We start from the raw sequence: 18,045 nt of genomic DNA on the forward strand, positions 1-18,045 counted from the left end.
AAATAATAGGAAAAGTTCGAGCCATTTTAAAATTAAATATGTATACAATACCTCTTAAATTCGTAGAAATATTTTTATCTGACTGGAATTTTTCGTGAAATTTTGAAAATTGAATTAAAATGTAAAACGCTACCTCAAAATATCCCTAATTTTCCTAGGAACTTGAATAACATTTATTTATTCACTTGAGACATTTCAACGTTATTTTTCCACATATTTTTTCAACAATTTTTAATTTAAAAAAAATAGTGTCCAGACGTCTGCGTTTTTAACGTCTCGGTTTTTTTTGTTTAAAAACTTTCACATAAATCTGCATTTTTTAAAATCTTCTGCAGTTTAAAAATCTGTTTTATTCCCCTTAAATCTTCGCAATATTTATAGAATTTTATGGTTTAATTTTTTTAACGCTACCAAATTGAAACATGTTGCTTTAAAATCTTCTACTCTTTTTCTAAATTTAACGAAATACTTGATGATTCAAAATATTTTTGAATTTTCACCTAAAGCACATTTTTCAAATTAAAAAATCGAAAAACATTTTTTTTTGAACCTAAAGAATTTTGCTACCTAAAGTATTTTGTTAATTTTGTTAAGTTTACCTAAATTTGAATTATATTTAATTATATTTAATCATTAAGATAATTACAACATTCGTATAATAAATTTATTTAATTCTAAATTAGCTTATAATAACTTTACGTTCTAATAAAATTTTTAACTATAATTTATATAATAATATTATTAAACTTAATGATTTCGCAATATATCTATTAATTTAATAATCTTTTATATTATTTAAGCAAATGAGATTTTCAGAAAAAACTTAAAATAATTATTCTTGTAACACTGATTAAGCCAATCAAAAATTTATTAAAATTACATTTAATTTTTTTTTGTAAATAATTTTAAAGTGTAAAATATGAATATAATAGTATTATAAAAAATTATTAGCATGAATAACATAATATGTTTAAGCTTTATAATTTGCAAATATAAAAATCATTACAATATTATTATAACGAAGCCGTTCAAGCATTTTGTTAATGACTGACTTATGTAAAATTTAAAATTAATATAGTTTCAATATTAAATAGTAGAGTAAGTACATTTTTATTAAATTAGATTTAAATAAAAATTCGACATTATTTTATTTTAATATAAAAATGATCAGTTATTTTTACCATTCAATTATTATTATAATTAGAACATGAAAATAATAAATTTTATTAATTATAATTTAGTTTATGATAACTTTATGTTTAAGTAACATTTTTCGTTATAATTTATATCATAATATTATTAAACTTAATGATTTCACAATATATCTAATTATTTAATAACCTTTAATGGGAAAATTTTTTATTTTTTTTTATAGGAAAAAATTTCATTGGATTAAGCAAGTTTGAAAAGAGCTTAGATCAATTCAAGGGGATTCAGGAGAATTTAATAAAATGCTTAAAAACTTTAAACAATTTTTTAAATCCATTCAATTGCATAAAATTGAGTGACTTTAGAAGAAAAGAAATCAAGTAAATTAACAAATTCAAGAGAATTCCAAAAAATAAAAAAATAATTCAGGGCGAAGTAAAAAAAAACGTTAAATCTCTTCGAATCTTTGAAATCCTACTAATTTCTAACCAAACGAGCGATTAATGACTATAAAACAATTCAAATTAAATATAAATTTTTTTTAATAAATTGGAAAACATATAAAAATCGACAAAAACTGCACTGATTATAATCAAATTTAGAGGAATTCAAGGGAATTAAAAAGAGTTCGAGCAAATTAATAAAAAATGAATCTCAATTTTTAAAAAGGTCAAGTGAGTTCAAAATAATTCAAATATGAAAAATTCACTGAATTGAGAAAGTTGGAAATGGGTTTAGGAAAACTAAAAAAATTTAAGAATGAAATGAAATGAATTTTTGGTAAAAAGTACATTTTCAAGCAAAAAAACAACGATTTTTCATCAAAATAGTTCAATTTTAAACTAAAGAGATGGAATTTCAACTAAAATGATGAATATTAAACTGAAATAGTTAAATTTTATATTAGAAAATAAATGTTAAGCAAAGAAACACCGATATTTCACCACAATAGTTCAATTTTGAAGTAAAGAGGTGAATTTTCAATGAAAATTATGCATGTTTAATAAAAAAATGAATTTTTTCACGAAGTAGTTCAGTTTTCAACTAGGGATGAATTTTCAATTTAAATGATTTATCTTCAACAACAAAAAAACAACAAAAAACTAATTTTTTAAATAAATAGTTAGATTTTTAAAGAAAAGTATTAATCTTCAACTGGAATAGTTAAATTTTCATTAAAAAGTAAACTTTCAACCAACGAATACATTTTTAGGCAAAAAACGATTTTTTTAAACAAAATAGTTACATTTTCAACCAAATAGATGAATTTTCAAGTGAAAAGATTAATTTAAAAAAATACATGAATTTCCAACTAAGAAAAATTTTTCACCAAAAATAGAAACAAAAAATTTCAGTTTCAAAAATTAATTGTTAACCAAAAAAATAATTTAAAACTAAAATTCAGTATCTTCAAGTTTCGACCATAAATACGAATTTTTAACAAATCATTTAAACAGCCAATCAAGCTGTTGAATTTTCAATGAAAATGATTCGTCTTCAACAACAACAAAAAACAACAAAAAAACGAATTTTTAACGAAATGGTTAGATTTTGAAATAAAGAGATTAATTTTCAATTCCAATAATGAATCTTCAACTGAAATATTTTAATTTTCCTTTAATAAAATAAGTTTTCAAACTAAAGACAACCATTTTTCAAAAAAATAACTTTAATTTTCAACAAAAGAGATGAATTTTCAAGTAAAATTCTGAATCTTCAACTGAAATGGGGAAATCTTCAGTTAAAAAATTTAATTTCAACCAACAAATAACAATTTTAAACATAAAAGTCTAATTTTCAATTAAAGAGATGCATTTTCAACTAAAATAATAAATGTCTAACAAAAATAGTTAAATTTTCATTTGGAAAATAAATTTTGAACAAAAAATCAAAGAATTTTCACCCAAAATAGTTCAATTTTCCACCGAAGAGATGAATTTTCAATTTAAATTTTGAATCTTTAACTGAAATAGGTAAATTCTCAGTTAAAAACTAAATTTTCAAACAAAGAATAGTAATTTTGCTCCAAAATAGTTCAATTCTCAAGCAGAGTAGAATTTTCAATTAAAATGATAAATTTTTATTTTAAAAATACATTTTTAAACCAAAAAAAAAACAATTTCTCCACAAAATTCTGAAATATTCAAATAAAATTATGTATCCTGACAAAAAATGAATTTTTAACCAAATATTTTAATTTTCAACCTAATAGATCAATTTTTAACTAAAATAATGTTTTTTTTTTATAAAAAAAAGACGATTTTATCAAAAATAGTTCAGTTTTCAACAAAAGAGACGAATTATTAAATAAAATGACAAACTTTAAACTGGAATAGTTCAATTTTCAATTAAAAATACATTTTTAACCAAAAAAAACAATGATTTTTCAACAAAATACTTGAGTTTTCAACTAAAATTATGAATCTTCACCAACGAAAAAATGTATTTTCAAAAAAATAGTTAAACTTGCAATCAAGCGGTTGAATTTTCTAGAAATAAAATGAATTTTTATGTAAAAAAGATTAATATTTGATGATAAATGCAAAAGTTGATATTACAACCAAAAAATATTTTAATTTTATATAAATCGATTGCAATTTTAAATTCATCAATTTTTAAGATTCATTATTTGGCATGTTTATAGTTTAAAAAGATAAAAAAGTTTAAAGTCTTTTTTAGAATAGTTCAATTTTTACAATTTAAAATTGAAAATTCTGCGATTTAAATGGATAAGTAATTCAAGTTGATTGATTAATTATTAATTCATTATATATTATTCATTATTTATTTTATTTTATTATTTTTTTTTATTTTATTTTATATTTTATTATTCATTATTATTCATTATATATTATTCATTATATGTTCAGAATTATAAATTAATTAAATAAAAAATATTATATATAGACGACATATCCCAAAATACTCTCAATCTAAAATTACCAAAAATGTTCAAAATTAAATCCTTTGAATACTTTTAATACTAGAATCTTGAAATTAAAAAGCATCCTTCATAATTAAAATTATTGTAATATAAATATTATATACTTTTTAAAATTCGAAAAACCAAAGAGATGTAGTTTCAACTAAAATGGTGAATCTTCAACTGAAATAGTTTAATTTTTCAATTAAAAAATACTTTTTTAACAAAAAAAAAAGATTTTTCAAAAAATGCTTAAATTTTCTACCAAAGAGATGGATTTTTTAAGTTATAAATCTTCAACAAAACAAAAAAAATGTTTAACTTGACAGTTCAATTTTCTACCTGATATGAATTTTCAATTAAAAATATGTATCTTTAACTGGCACAAATAAATTTTCAGTTAAAAATTACATTTTTTCCACGAAAAACAATGAATTTTCAGAAAAAAAGTTCAATTTTCAACTAAAGAAATTAATCTGAATGTAAAAGTATGCATCTACAACAAAAAACGAATTTTTAACGAATCAGTTAGATTTTCAACCAAAGAGATAGATTTTTAATCTAAATAATGAATGTTCAACTGAAATAATTCAATTTTCCGTTCCAAAAATAAGTTTTCAGTTAAAAAAATTAATTTTTAACTAAAAAAGAATTTTAAAAATCCATTCAATTACATAAAACTAAATAACTTCGGAAAAAAATCAGGCAAATAAAAAAATTAAAGAAAATTCCGAAGAATTTAAAAAAGAATTCAGGGTGAAATAAAAAAAACTTCAAATCTTTTAATGAGCGATTAATGATTACAAAACAGCGATTAATGATTACAAAACAATTTAAATGAATTGTAAAAAATATTAAAAATAATATTCAAACATAAAAAATTCACTGAATTGAGAAAATTGGAAATGAGTTTACAAAAACTAAAAAAAAAAAATTAAAGAATTTAATACAATGCCTAAGAATTTAAAGTGATTCAAAGACTTTAAGATAAATTGAAGAAAAACTTTTTAAAAATTGATTTACCAGCTCTTGAAAATTCCTAGAAATCTTTTAAAATACTCTAAATACTTTTAAATCTTTTGAAATCCCTTTGAATTTTTTAGAGCTCTTGAAAATGCCCAAGTATTTAAAAAAAAAATTAAAATATTTTAAATCAATTTTTTCAATTAATCTTCAGGATAAATTAGATAAAATTTTTTAAATATACAAAAAGAATTCCAAAGAATTTAAAAGAATTTAGTATAAATTAATAGAATGCAGGATGAATTCCAAAAAACAATTTCAACTATATAGTTCAATTTTCAACAACAAAAAAAAATTAAAATTTCAACCAAACATGGCATAATTAAATTTACAAGCAAACAAAAAAAATTCACAAAATAACTAAATTTTAAACCAAACAGATGAATTTTCAAGCGAAGATATGAATCTTTCACTCGAATAGTTAAATTTTTAGTTAAAAAATAAAGTTTCAACCAACGAATAAATTATCAAACAAAAAACATCGATTTTTTGACAAAATTGTTAATTTTTCAGCCAAATAGATCAATTTCAAAGTAAAAAATAATAATTTCCTCAAACAAAAAAATTTACAAAAATAAATAAATGTCCAACAAAATAGTGAAAGTTTCACTAAATGAAGAATCTTCAACCATAAATACTATTTTGTTTTTAAATAATTAAAACTTCAATCAATCAGTTGATGTTTTATCTAAAAAAATATATTTTTTCATCGAGAATTGAAATAGTTAAATTTTCTATAAAAAAAAAATGGATTTTTCAGCTCTTAAAAATTCTTAGAAATCTTTTAAAGCACCCTAAATCCTTTAAAATATTTTGAAATCCCTTGCAATTTTTTAGAGCTCTTGAAAATGTCCAAGTATTTGAAAAAAATGTATTAAAATATTTAAAATCAATTTTTTCAATTGATCTTCAGGATCAATTAAATAAAAAATAGTTAAATATTTAAAAAGAATTCCAAAGATTTAATAGAATTCAGTCAAAATTAATAGAATGCAGGCTAATTTCCAAAAAATAATTTCAAATTTTTGAAATCCTAAAAAATCCTCGGTTCTCGTGAATAAATTCTTTGAAATATTCTAGAATATGATAAAATCCTGTGAAATATTATCACGATATTTTCTGAAATTCTGAGAAAATGTAATAAAATACATTGATAAAAATTCACTGAAATATTTCAAATCAAAAGATTTTGAAAATAACTTTAAACATTTAAAAATACGATAAAATGTTTCAAATTTCTTCAAATTATAGGAATATATTCAAAATATTCTAAATTTGCATTAAAAAAAAATTTTTAAACACCTGCCTCTGTATGAATTCTCGCATCTTCTTCAGCGTCGATTCGTTTCCTTCTTTCGACTGCAATCGCATCTTGAGCCTGTTTGCTGACATCAATGGCCCTTTGTCTCATTTTTTCTAATTTTAAATCTACAGCTATCAATTCCTCTCGAGCGAGTCTCAACTGTTCGCAAATTTGCTCATTTTCCTCTCTAAGAACATCACGCTCTTGTCTAAAACCCAATTATTATATTAAAGATAAAAAAACTAACGTAAAAAATTAAAAAAACAGTAAGATCAATAAAAAAAAGTCGCCAATTTTTAAAATAATTTAGCAAATCGAAAAAAATAGATATATTATTGATTTCTGGAAATCTTGACGGAAGTTTCTAAGTGTGATTTAGAAAAACAATTTAGATTAAAATTGTTTATTTAAAATTTGTTATTTCGAGTTTTAGTTTTTGCTTTCTTTTTAGGGAAAGATTACAATTTTTATTTGATCCTAATGAAATATTTTATTATTTTAATTTATTATATTAATATTTGATCCTAATTAAAGTTTAAACAATCATTGTTTATAACAATAATAACGTTATAAATTCTAAATTTAATTTTTTTGAAATAAAATCCATTCAAATAGAAATCTAGAGAATCCTTTGAATACTTTTAATAATAGAACATTTAAATTTAAATGTTTTTTATCTGGTATCCTTCAATATAAAAATTATTGCAATATAATTATAATGCACTTTTTAAAATTTAAACAAAAAACGAAATTTTTTCCTACAAATTTTGATTAAATTGAAAATTAGTTCCATTAAAAATAATGTAAATTATAAATTATATAATCCATCATAAATTTCTATTAAAAATTAATGGAAATATTAAAAAAGAGTGAGTTTTTAACAACAAATGTTGATTTTTGTACAATTGAATCCTCAACCAAAAAGATAAATGATCAATCTAGAACTAGAATATTAAAATTTTTGTTTGAAAAATGAACTTTGAAACAAAGCAAAGACTTTTAACGAAAATATTTAAAGCTTTAACCAAAGAGATGAATTTCGAATTAAATAATGTATCTTCGACTAATAAAGTTTAATTTTCAGTTAAAAAATACATTTGTAACCAAAAAAAACAACGATTTTTCACCAAAATACTTAAATTTTCAACCAGGAAATTAATTTTCAATAAAAGTTATAAATTTAAAACAAAATAAGCAATTTTAGCGAAATCGTCCAGTTTTCTATCAAAGAAATATATTTCAAATTAAAAACATAAATAATGAAGGTTCAACTGTAGAAGAGGATTTTTCACTTAAAAAATACATTTTTAACCAACGAAAGAAAAATTTTTCATCAAAATAGTTTAATTTTCAAGCAAATAGATAAATTTTCAGCCAAAATAATTCATCTTCTATCAAAAAACAACGATTTTTCTACAAAATAGTTCAATTTTCTACCAAAGAGACAAATTCTTAATTAAAATGATCAATTTTAAAATATAATAGTGAAATTTTCAGTTTAAAAAATAAGTTTTCTACCAAAAAAGAACGATTTTTGAACAAAATACTTAAATATTAGATCAAAGAAATAAATTCTCAATAAAAATAAAGAAACCTTAACTGAAATAATTAAATTTTTAGTTAAAAATACTATTTCAACAAAAAAAAAACAACAATTTTCACAAAAATAGATGCATTTTCAACCAAAGAGATGTTTTTCCAACTAAAATGATGAATCTTCAACTGGAATAGGGAAATTTTTAGTTAAAAAATTAACTTTTGACCAGCAAAGAACGAATTTTATACAGGAAAGTTCAATTTTCAATCAAAGAGATGCATTTTCAATTAAAATAAGGAATCTTTAAGAAAAATAGTTAAATTTTCAATTGAAAAATAAATTTTTACCCCAAAAAAATGAATTTTCACCTAAATTAGTTCAATTTTCCACCAAAGAGATCAATTTTCAACTAAAATTATTCTACTTTGACCCAAAAAAAAATTTGTAACAAAATGGTTAATTTTTTCAAGCAGAGATGAAATTTTAAATTAAATTTTGAATCTTCAACTGAAATAGATTAATTTTAAGTTTAAAAAATAAGTTTTCAAATAAAAGCAGCCATTTTTAAACCAAATAATTAAATTTTGAACAAAGTATATGAATTTACAACTAAAAAAATTAAAGCTTAACTGGAAGAGTTAAATTTTCAGTTATTTTTAACAAAAAAAACAACAAATTTTCATCCAAAATAGTTCAAATTTTAACCAAATACTTCAAGATTTCTTATTTTAGTTGAAAATTTATCTCTTTGATTGAAATTTCAACTTTTACATTTAAAATGCGTTCTTTGTTGGTTAAAAATTAATTTTTTAACTGAAAATGCAACTATTCAGGGTAAAGATTAATAATTTCAATTGATAATTTGTCTTTTTGCTGGAGAATTGAACTATTTTGGATAAAGATCATGGTTTCTTGCTTGCAAATGTATTTTTTAACTAAAAATTTTACTATTCCAATTGAAGATTCATCATTTTAGTTGAAAATTGATCTGTCAAACGAAAAATTTAACTATTCCAGTTAAAAAATTTAACATTTTAATTGAGAATTCGTCTCTTTGGTTGAGAATTGTACTATTTTGGAGAAAAATCGTTGTTTTTTTTATAGAAGATGCATTATTTTAGTTAAAAAATCATCTAGTTGGTTGGAAATTAAACTAGTTTCGTGAAAATTTTTTGTTTTGTTCGTTAAAAAGTTTTTTTTTTAAACTGAAAATGTAATCATTACAGTTAAAAACTATTATTTTAGTTGTAAATTCAAATATTTTTTTCAAGATTTAAGTTCAAAAATTAAAGTGTTGTTTTTCTTTAAAAACTGATTTTTTAAACTGAAAATTGAACTATTTTAGTTAAAAATTTGTCATCTCAATTCAGAATTCATCTTTTTGGTTGAGAATTAAATTGTTTCTGAGAAAAATCGTTCTTGATAGAAGTTGAATTATTTTGGTTGAAAATTAAACTATTTTTGTGTTTTTTTTACTGAAAATTTAAATTTTACAGTTCAACATTAATTATTTTACTTGTAAATTGATCTATTTTGTTCAAAATGTAAGTTTTTTTTTATAAAATGATGTTTTTTGTCTGAAAACTTATTTTGTAAACTGGAAATTGAACTATTTCAGTTGAGATTCATAATTTTAGTTGAAAATAAAAATATTTTGTTAAAAAATCATTGTTTTTTTGTTTGAAAGCGTATTTATAATTTTCTTTCTTTTTCCTTTCTTTTAAATTTTATAATTTAAAATTTATCACTTTAATTGAGAATTACATTCTTTGGTTGAGAATTGAACTATTTTTGAGAAAAATTGTTGTTCTTTGGTTGAAAATTTAGTTTTTAACTGAGATTTTACCTATTTCTGTTAAAGATTCATGATTTTAGTTGAAAATTCACCTCTGGATGAAGATTGAAGCACTTTGTTGAAAATTTTTTCATTTGATTGTTTTAATAAGAATTATTCTAATGGAAAATTCGCCTCTTTAGTAAAAATTGAATTATCTTGCTGAAAATTAGTTGTTTTTTGGTTAAAAATACCTGAAAATTTAACTCTTCCAGTTGAGAATTTATTAATTTAGTTGCAAATTCATATATTTTGCTCAAAATTGAAGTATTGGTTGACAATTTAACTATTCTGTTGAAAAATTCTTGTTTTTTGTCATAAATGTATTTTTAAACTGAAAATTTATTTATTACTGTTGAAAATTCACTATTTTAGTTAAAAAATCATTGCTTTTTTCAAAATTCAATTAATTTTTTCAAAAATGATTCTTTTATGTTTGAAAACTTATTTTTTGAACGGAAAATTGAACTGCTTTGGTAAAAATGCATTGTTTTTTGCGTAAAAATGTAATTTTCAATTGGAAATTTATTTGTGCCAGTTGAGGATACATATTTTTAATTGACAATTTATGTCAGGTAGAAAATTGAACTATCACGTTAAAAATATGTTTTTTATTTTGTTGAAGATTTCTAACTTTAAAAATTCATCTCTTTGGTAGAAAAATTAAGTATTTTTCTGATAAATCGTTTGTTTTTTGGTTATAAATCTGTATTTTAACTGAAAAATTAACTCTAACAGATGATGATTTATGATTTTAGTTAAAAATTCACATCTTTCATTAAAAATTTAACTATTTCTCGAAAAAATAGTTTTCTATTTTTGTTTTTAAATTATAACTTTTATTAAAAATTCACCTCTAGCTAAAAATTTGAATATTTTCGTGAAAAATCGTTATTTTTTTTGGTTATAAATGTATTTTTTAATTGAAAAATTAAACTATTTCAGTTGAAAATTCATCATTTTAAATGAAACTCCATCTCTTTGGTTGAAAATTTAAATATTTCGGACAAAGTCTTTGTTTTTTGCTTCAAAGATTATTTTTTAAACAAAACTTTAATTATTCCAGTTCAAAATTCACCATTTTTTTGTTGTCGAGGATTGAATTACTTTGTTGTACAAAATTTAACATTTTTGTTAAAAGCTCACCCTGTTTTAATATTGCCATTAACTGAAAGGGCGAAAAAAGTTGAATCCTCATTATTTTGCTGCAATTTTTTCAAAATTTGTAAGGAGTCAATGTCGGTTATTCGAATTTTAAAAAGTATGTAATATTTATATTACAATAATTTTAGTTATGAAGGAAAGCAGTAGAAAAAGAATATTAATTTCAAGTATCTAGCAGTAAAAGTATTAAAAGGATGTAAATTTGAATATTTTTTGTCATTTTAGATTGAGAGTATTTTGGGATTTGTAGTCTATATATACTATTTTTCAATTAATTAATTTATAATTCTTAACAATCCTTAATAATTTATAATGAATCAATAATTAATTAATTAACTTTAATCACTTATTCGCTTAAATCGCAGAATTTTCAATTGTAAATTGTAAAAATTGAACTATTCTACAAAAACATAAAAAATTTCATTTTTTTAAACCATAAACATTCTAAATAATGAATCTTAAAAATTAATGTATTTAAAATTGCAATTGATTTATTTAAAATTAAAATATTTTCGGTTGTAATATGAATCTTATGAATCTTCACCAAAGAAAAAAATATATTTTCAACAAAATAGTTAAACTTGCAATCAAGCGGTTGAATTTTCAACCGAATCTTCAACTGAAATAGTTTAATTTTTCAATTAAAAAATACATTCTCATCCAGGAAACACCGATTTTTTACAAAAATAGTTGAATTTTCACCTTGAGAGATGAATTTTTAATAAAAGTTATAATTTAAAAAGAATAGAAAACTATTTTTTAGAGAGAAATTTAAACTTTTAATCAAAGATATGAATATTTAACTAAAAGGATAAATTATCACCTGATAGAGTTAATTTTTCTGTTAAAATACAGATTTATAACCAAAAAACAAACGATTTTTCAGAAAATACTTAAATTTTCCACCATAGAGATGAATTTTCAATCAAAGTTACAAATTTTCAACAAAACAAATTTTTGAACGAAAAAGTCCAATTTTCTACCTGATATGAATTTTCAATTAAAAATTTGTATCCTCAACTGGCACAAATAAATTTCCAGTTAAAAATTACATTCTTATGAAAAAAAACAATGAATTTATACAAAAATAGTTCAATTTTCAACTAAAGAAACTAATTTAAAAATAAAATTAGACATCCACAAAAACAAAAAACGAATTTTTAACGAACTAGTTAGATTTTTAACCAAAGAGATGGATTTTCAATCTAAATAATGAATGCTCGACTAAATAGTTTAATTTTCCGTTCCAAAAATAAGTTTTGAAACAAAAAAAGAATCATTTTTGAACAAAATTATCAAATTTTGAACAAAAACAATGATTTTTAAACTAAAATAGCGAATATTCAACTGTAATATTTAAATTTTCAGTTTAAAAATACATTTACAACAAAAAACAACGATTTTTTTAACAAAACAGTTAAATTTTCAACCAACACTTCAATTTTGAACAAAATATATGCATTTACAACTAAATTATTAAATGCTCAACTGGAAGAATTAATTTTTTCAGTTATTTTGAACTAAAAAAACTACGAATTTTCACCAAGATAGCTCAATTTTTAACAAAGGGACGAATTTTCCACTAAAATAATTCTTCTTAAAACAATAAAATGAACCATTTTTCAACAAAATGCTTAAATTTTCAACCAGAGGTGAATTTTCAACTCAAATCATGAATCTTCAACAGAAATAGGTAAATTCTCGGTTAAAAACTAAATTTTCAACCAAAGAACAACCATTGTTCTCAAAAATAGTTCAATTCTCAACCAAAAAGTGTAATTCTCAATTAAAATGATAAATTTAAAATTTTAAAAATACGCTTTCAAACAAAAAAAAACAATCATTTTTTAACAAAATATTTTTATTTTCAACTAAAATTATGAATCTTTACTGAAACAGTTCAATTTTCAGTTCAAAAATTTCGTGTTCAAACAAAAAACAACAATTTTTCTCAAAAAATAGTTCAATTCTCAACCAAAAAGTGCAATTCTCAATTAAAATAATAAATTTTAAATTTAAAAAATACGCTTTCTAACAAAAAAAAAAAACAAAAATTTTTTAACAAAATATTTTTATTTTCAACCAAAATTATGAATCTTCAATTTTCAGTTAAATTTTTAGTTAAAAAAATTAATTTTGAACGGAAAAACAATTCATTTTGTCCAAAATAGTCCAATTTTCAAACTAGAGATGAATATTCAACTAAAATTATTAGTCTTCAGCAAAGACAAAAAAAGCATTTTTAACGAAATAGTTGGATTCTTAATCAAATAGATTGATTTTTAATTTAATAATGAATATTCAACTGAAATAGTTCAATTTTCAGTTTAAAAAATAAGTTTTTAGACAAAAAAACAACCCTTTTATAAAAAAAAACTTAAATTTTGAATAAAAGAGACAAATTTAAAACTAAAATAATTAATGTTGAACTGTGAAATTTAAATTATCAGTTAAAAAAAACATCAAAAATAGTTTAATTTTCAACCAAAATAATTTATCTTTTACCGAAAAACGATTTTTCTTCGAAATAATTCAATTCTCAACCAAAGAGATGAATTCTCAATTAAAATATTAAATTTTAAACCAGAATAGTTCAATTTTCAGTTTAAAAAATCAGTTTTCAAACATAAATGAATGAATTTTCAACAAAATACAAAAATATTCAAGTAAAGAGGTAAATTCCATTTAAAATGTAGAATCTTCAACTGAAATAATTGAAATTTTCAGTTTTGAACACCATTTCAAGAAAACAAATTTTTTTACAAAAACAGTCAATTTTCAGTTTAAAAAATCAGTTTTTAAACAAAAAACAAAATTTTTATTTTTAAACCTAAATTTTGAACAAAAGATTTTCATTTTCAACTAAAATAATGAATTTCAAATTGTAATGGTTACATTTTCAATTGAAAAAAATGGTTTAACGAACAAAACAACAAATTTTCACGAAACTAGTTTAATTTTCAACTAAATAGGTGAATTTTTAACTAAAAAAATGCATCTTCTATAAAATAAAGCAACGATTTTTCTCCAAAATATTACAATTCTCAACCAAGGAGACGAATTATCAATTAAAATGTGAAATATTCAACTGGAATAGTTAAATTTTTCGTTTGAAAGATAATTTTTCAAACAAAAATGACCGATTTAAAAAAAAAAATACTTTAATATTAGACCAATAAAATAAACTTTAAACTAAAATTGGAATAGTTAAATTTTCAGTTAAAAAATACATTTTCAAGCAAGAAACTATGTTTTTTCTCCAAAATAGTTCAATTCTCCAACAAAAAGATAAATTTTCAATTAAAATTATGAATCTTTACCCCAAACAGTTGCATTTTCAGTTGAAAAATTAATTTTCAACCAACAAAGAACGCATTTTAAACATAAAAGTTCAAATTTCAATCAAGGAGATGAATTTCCAAAAAAAAATAAATATTGTAAAAATAGCACAATTTTCCACAAAAGAGATGAATTTTCAACTAAAATTATGCATCTTTGATGAAAAAAAAAAAAACAAATTTCTCCAAAATGGTTCATTTTTCAAACAAAGAGATGAATTTTCAATTAAAAATCAGAAATATTTAACTGAAATAGTTCAATTTTTAGTTTAAAAATAAGTTTTCTACAAATTTTAAATATATTTTAAACCAAAAATTAACAAATTTTGACCCAAATAGTCCAATTCTGAACCAAAGAGTCGAATTCTTATTTAAAATGATAAATTTTTAACAGGAACCGTTAAATTTACAATTTAAAAATACATTTTTTAACAAAAAAACAATGATTTTTCAACAAAAGATTAAAATTTTCAACTAAAATTATGAATCTTTACAAAATAAATAAATATTAATTTTAAATAAAAAAAAAAACAGATTAATTTTCAACCACACAGTTGCGTTTTTAACCAAAAAGGTTCAAATTTCTACCAAAAGAGGTGAATTTTCAAGACAAAAATACGAATTAAAAAAAAAAGTTTGATTTTCAACCCGAAAATATTAAGCTTTAGCAAAAAGTTTAATTTCCTGCTAAAAAGTCGAATTTACGACCAAAAAAGATTACTATTTTTGCAATGAAAAAATGAAATTTCAATCCAAAACGACGAAGCTTCAAAAAATAAATAAATATAAATCAAATGAAAAAATAAATAATACAAATACTCGAATTTTCAACAAAACAATAAAACTTTCAATCAAAAAGATTAATTCTGAAACAAAAATAAAATAGTAAACTTAAGATTTTTTAAAATTAAGTTTCGATGAAAAATAGTTGAATTTTATTATTAGAATCTATTAATTCAGTTCGCATTTAAAATTATAAACAAAAAGCAAGAAAAAGAGGTTTCTTAAAAAGAAAGAAAAATAATAATTAAAAAAATATATATTAGATAAATAAATAATACCTTAGTTGATTCAATTCCATTGAAGTTGCCTCATTCGATCCTGCATTCGCATTTCCTCTCAATTCCACAATTAATTTTTCTTTTTCCTGTAAAGTTTTTAAAGCTCTCGCTCTGTGCTGTTCCAATTCCGACCTCGTAGATGTCAATTCGGCGCGATTCCTCTCCAAATTTGATTGTAATTCTGATATTCGTTTTGAAAATTGCGTTCTCTCAACACTAAAAGACTGCAATTTATCCTTCAAAGCATTTATTTCCTTTTGGTAATCCGTTTGCTGTTTATCTAGCAATCCCTTTTTATTTTCAACATGCTTTTGCAGAATTTGCAATTGTTTTTTGGTAAAGTTCTCATCCGATATAAATTTATCTTTCTCTATTTCTCGTCTTGTGAAATCGTGCTCCAAATCTTGAAGTGGAGCCTTTACTTCTCTTGGATTTTTCGATTCTTAAAAAACAGATATCGACAAATTTAAAGAAAGGTCTAGTTTATTATTTTATGGTATGTAATACTCAATAGGGTGGTCCCAAAAAAGGCTTTATTTTTTCTTTTTAGATGGAAAGTATTTTTTTTCATTATTTTTTTTTTATTATTTTTTGTGGCAGAATGATTTCTGATTTTTTCCAGAATTAAAAAACAATTATATGTATCTTGAATGTAAAATTTTAACATTAAGAACAAGTATAATATAAAAATGAAATACAAAATATAAAAATAAAATATAAATGTAAAATATAAAATATAAATATAAAATATAAATATTATAATACAAATATCATAATATATAATAATAATCATAAATTTTCGAAAAAGGCTCAACATTTTTTTAAATGTTAGGTTTTGTTACTGGAAATGAGCATTTTCAATTCAAAATTATCAAGTTTCTTTATTTCGAAACTTTTAGGTTATATTAGCTTTATTACACTGAAAATTGGTATTTTTAAACACAAATTATAAGATTTCAATTATTAAAAAATTCTGATCAAATTGCGTTTATCGGTTTTTTTAGCGTTTGTTAGCAGAATTTTGATTTTGTTAACGAAAATCATTAGATTTTAAAGGTTAATGATTTTTTACCCATTTTAGGTTAAGTAATAACGTCTATTTATGGCCAGTTTTGAAACAAATATGATTAAAATTTGAACAATATTTAGGATCTGTTAATAATTTTGGATTTTTTAAGTGTTTTTAGTAAGAAACTGGTATTTTTCATTTTAAAAATATTAGATTTTAAATGCGATTGACAACTTTTTACAATTTTAGGTTACGTTAGCATTTTACGCAAAAAAATAGGTAGTTCAAAACACAAAAAATTTCATATAATTTCAATAATTTCAAATCACAGTTTAAATAAGATTTGAAATTTTTAACAATTTCAGGGTAGATATATTATCGTTTTCCACTGGAAATAGGGGTTAAAAAATAATAATTGGAACAATAATTATTTTAATTTTTTAACAATTTTTTATTATATTAGTGCTTTTCGTCGGTAATTTTGATTAATAAGTAAAAAAATCTGTATTTCGATGACAAATCTCAAATTTTTAACAATTTTATGTTATGTTATCGTTTTACGCCAAAAATTGGTATTGAAAAAAAAAATTATAGTTGAAACAAAAATTTTCAATTTTTGAACAGTTTCAAGCTTATAATAAAGTATTTCTCAGGAAATCGTTTTTTTTTTTATTTATATCTTTTAACAATTTTAGGTTATGTTATAGTGTTTAACACTAAAAATTGGTAATTTGAAACAAAAATCATTATAACTTGGACAAGATTTAGAATATTTTAACAATTTTTCATTATCTTAGCGTTATTTTAAAACAAAAATGATTATAGTTTTAACAAGATATCCAATTTTTGAACAGTTTCAGGATATATTGAAGTTTTATTCAATAAATCGGTTTTCAAAAAATCATTAGATTTTATAGGTTTATAATTTTTTACAATTTTAGGTTACTTTATAGTTGTTTAATAAAAAATTGATAATTTGAAATAAAAATTATAATAATTTGAACAAGATTTGCAATTCATATTTCGACGAGTTTTTATGATGTTAGTGATTTTTGTCGCAAATTGTCATTTTTAATTTTAAAAATCAGATTCACAACTTTAAACAATTTTAAGTTATGTTAGCATTTTACATCAAAAATGGTGTTTTTGTTTATAAACAAAAATCGTTATAATTTGAATAAGACTTAGAATCTTAACAAATTTTAAATTATGTTAGTGTTTTTCGTCGAAAATTGGTATTTTTAATTTACAAAAAAATTATGCATTTTAAGTTATGCTAGCGTTTTACAGCAAAAATTCGTATTTTAAAACAAAATTCATTAAGTAATTTGAATAAGATTTAAAATCTTTTAACAATGTTGAACTTTATTAGTTTTTTTCTGCGGAAAGTTCCACCTTTTATTTTGATGTTTTAAATTAGATTTCAAAGAAGTTGAATAACTTTGAACATTTTTAGGTTATATTAGGGTTTTCCATAAAAAATTGGTATTTTAAATTAAAAAATTGTAGTTCAAAGATTTTTTTTTTATTTTCTGTTATGTTATGTTAATGGTTTTCGTCTGTACTTATTTATAATTTCAATAAAAACATGATCAAACTTCAAAGAATTTTTACATTTTTAACACTTTTCGGTTACCTCAACGTTTTAATTGATAAATATAATTCGAATAAGATTTAGAATATATTAATACAAAAAATTGTATT

The 18,045-nt window shown here is 21.0% G+C and overlaps 1 protein-coding gene across 1 annotated transcript in view; it reads right to left on the minus strand.

Moving 5' to 3' along the window:
• Nucleotides 1-18,045, minus strand: part of LOC117169643 (golgin-84-like) — a 44,974-nt gene that overhangs the window by 16,130 nt on the left and 10,799 nt on the right. The window contains exons 3-4 of the mRNA XM_033356121.1: nt 15,333-15,774; nt 6,402-6,606 (exon numbers count right to left, since the gene is read on the minus strand). Coding sequence (XP_033212012.1) covers nt 6,402-6,606; nt 15,333-15,774 — 647 coding nt within the window. The remainder of the gene's footprint in view (nt 1-6,401; nt 6,607-15,332; nt 15,775-18,045) is intronic.

The sequence above is a fragment of the Belonocnema kinseyi genome, chromosome 3 (assembly GCF_010883055.1).
Source record: "Belonocnema kinseyi isolate 2016_QV_RU_SX_M_011 chromosome 3, B_treatae_v1, whole genome shotgun sequence".
In the NCBI taxonomy this organism is placed as follows: Eukaryota; Metazoa; Arthropoda; class Insecta; order Hymenoptera; family Cynipidae; genus Belonocnema; species Belonocnema kinseyi.